Source organism: Octodon degus, unplaced genomic scaffold, assembly GCF_000260255.1.
Source record: "Octodon degus isolate 3935 unplaced genomic scaffold, OctDeg1.0 scaffold00006, whole genome shotgun sequence".
Lineage (NCBI taxonomy): Eukaryota > Metazoa > Chordata > Mammalia > Rodentia > Octodontidae > Octodon > Octodon degus.
The window spans coordinates 21259521-21262598 of record NW_004524582.1 but is presented as its reverse complement, the minus strand read 5'-3'; the positions used below and the strand labels follow the sequence as shown (position 1 = coordinate 21262598).

The following is a 3078-nucleotide window of genomic DNA, read 5'->3' as shown; positions in this document are numbered from 1 at the left end:
AATTAATGAACCAGTGTGCAACAGCGGCACCTACTGGCCAGGTGTCACATGGCAGCCCACCTCTATTACACCGTGGTAGTCAAAAAAGGAAAAAAGTTGCCTAGGTCGTGCTATAATCTTCAATATTCCTGAACTCAGTGAGTTCCGAGCGCTAGGATCCTGGTGTTTAATGAATGTTACTGTTACCGTCTTTGTCTAGATGTCCTCCCAAAGCCTGATGCAGTCGTGGAGGCGGGTTCTAGACTTTGTAATTGATTCATGGTCCAATACTGGCATTATGGGTGTGAATGCTGCACCTATCCTGGGGCAGGTAGCCCGCATACAGTACAAGGCAGGGAGAGAGGCTTGCTTTCTCTGCGCTTCCCATTTTACTCTTACGGCTTTTGCTGTTTTCCACTGCCATGAACTGCTGCCTGCTGCCACGTGCCACCCTGCCTTGGTGCCAACCAAGTATGGACTAAAGCCTCCACAAACTGCGAGCTAAATAAACCTCTCCTTCCTTGCTTTGGGAGTCAGATTGTGTGTGTGTGTGTGTGTGTGTGTGTGTGTGTGCGCATGCGTGCAAGTGCAACAAGAGAAAAGTAACCAAGACAGTTACTAACTTTAGGATTTCAGCTAAAATATCTCAGTATCCTTGAACCAGAATATTAATGAAAAGAAACTGGAATTTCTTAAGAAAGATGTATTCAGAAATAGAGAATGACCTTTGGAACTTGACAGAGGGTGGAGCATCACCTTCCTGGAAATGTTGAGACCCTTGCTGAAGTGTGGCAAGAGGAATATCATTTGTTTTCTTGTTTATTTAATATATATGTATGTATAATTTCTTCATGTGACTCTCTTTAATGTTTCCTACATATTAACTGTTCTATATGCATAAAAGCCCGATACATCGGTACTGATGTTACAATCTTTGCTTTCCTCAGTGAGAAATCTTGGGAAATGTTTTCTATGCAGTTACTGAATAAGTTGGGAATGGGAGGTTGCAGCAGCCTTTGCTACACCCTTCCTGCCCTTACATTTCTTAGCTATGGCATTGACTTTGGTAAAATTATTTCTCTAAGACATAGGCCTCAGGATAAAAAATGGGGATGAAATATCTTATAACATTATCATGAATAGTCCATTTTTTTGTATTTTAATAGAGGGTCTCACTACACAGAAAAAGTCAATATTTTTTACTATCTCTTTAAGTTTTGTATACCACCCATGACTAGAGCTTGATCAATAATGTGAATGAATGAGTCATACCAGCTATACATGAACATGTTGCAAAACATAGGTTCTCAAAGTGTCAGTGAATGTATGAAAGTTTTTTGTTTCATAGACTTATTGATAATGAAAGAGAAAATAAGGCAAATTTAAGAACAGCTAACATACTTGAAAAATAACATTCTAGATAGGTAAAATTCCCATAAGCTGGTGATGCAACTATTCTATGTAAAATAACATTTGTTTCTCTCAGCTTTTAAAGTATGTATTTGGTTCAATCTTCTCCATTCATTTTATGGAAAGCCCTTGGCCAATTACCAGTGGAAGGTGACTATTATATGTCGTGATTCAGAAAGCTATGTGCCTCATGCTAATAATTACTCTTTATAAAGTAATTCTTAGCGAATGGATATGTTTTGCTTTTATGGTCAGTGAGGCTCGACACAAGCCTGGGAATGAAAATGTATTAGACAGGAGGACAATTAATGATGACTTGCAGCAGTAATTTCAGAACCTCAGCAGGAGACAGCGGCATCTAAACTGCGGTCTAGGGAAGTGAAGGAAATGGAACCTTTTATATCTTCTCCTTAGGATCACAGCACATTTGTACACAATGTATCTTTAAAAAATAGAGCAAGCTTGCCTTCCCTTCCTTGGTCCCTTGCTACTTGCTTCTGTCTCTTATTATACTGCCTTCATTCTCTTAAAAATTTCTAGCATTCTTAAAAACCCAAATCAAGCCACCAAGCCAGGAAAATCCAGTGGGCTGATCCAGTGGAACAACCACTGGATTAGCAGACAAGGAACTATAGTTCTGATCTTGTCTTTGTGAATAACCTTCAGGATGACCCTAAAACAATGGTTTCACTTTTCTGGTTTCAGATTCTAATCTGGCAGGCGAGGAGACTGTGAAGATTCCTGCACATATTTGCCTTTTAGAGGATTTTGTCTCTGTCTAAAATCATGCTCAGAGTAGCCTTGGTAAATAGTTTTTCCTGATACTTTTATGATCTCATTATTCAGTTCCATATCACTTCCTCCCCAAAAGCTGCCTCTGCAAACGTAACACACACACACACAGAGAGAGAGAGAGAGAGAGAGAGAGAGAGAGAGAGAGAGAGAGAGAGAGAGCGAAGAATGAGAGTGTACCTGGCGGCGCCACCATCCGCTGCCACTTCTGAAACAAGCAGGTCTTGAGGCAGTCTCGGGGACTGAGATTGTAGGTTTTGTGTCTTGACATCAGCTCCTGCATTGGCTCCAGTATTACACACAACTGCAAGAAGTCCAAAGACAGGGGTGCTCTGAAGCTGGCTGATATTCATTACAATAAATGATGCTCACAGCTGGAATCAATGAGATGGCTTACGGGCACTTTTCATTCTTTCTCTGGTTTTGAGTTCTGTGTGTAAGTTTTTGGGGAAAAGAAATGTCACCAACACTTGGTTATACCCATCTAATTTGGCATTGTTAATAATGATATAACAGCTGAATATCATTTACATACACTAATGCATATGCTTTTTCTGTACAGACTATAGGTTAGATATATGTAGTTCTATTATAAATTCAAATGATTCCGTTCTGTGGAGCGCAGCACGCTCCCATTTCTTCTCTGGCTTCTGGCTGTTGTTCTTGTTTGTATAACCACACACTGTGAGTTACAATACTCACTTATGCAGATTATCTGGCAGTGAAATCTATCTTTTAAACTTTGGAGAACAGAGTGACAAGTACAGGTGCCCTTGGATCTCAAGTTTTCTAAAGGCAGATGATGAATGGCATTTGATTCTTATTCATGAGCTCATTTGTACTTTCCGCGGGACGATAATGCAAGTTACATGTGCCACAGTCGTCCGACCGGGGGGG

General features: G+C 40.4%; 1 protein-coding gene across 10 annotated transcripts in view; it reads right to left on the bottom strand.

The window, feature by feature from the left end:
- The window catches only part of Ldb2 (LIM domain binding 2), a 380985-nt gene that overhangs the window by 7139 nt on the left and 370768 nt on the right, over positions 1-3078 (bottom strand). For all 10 annotated transcript variants that reach the window (XM_004624550.3, XM_004624549.2, XM_004624552.2 and 7 more), the window contains exon 6: positions 2362-2485. In XM_004624550.3, coding sequence (XP_004624607.1) covers positions 2362-2485 — 124 coding nt within the window. The remainder of the gene's footprint in view (positions 1-2361; positions 2486-3078) is intronic.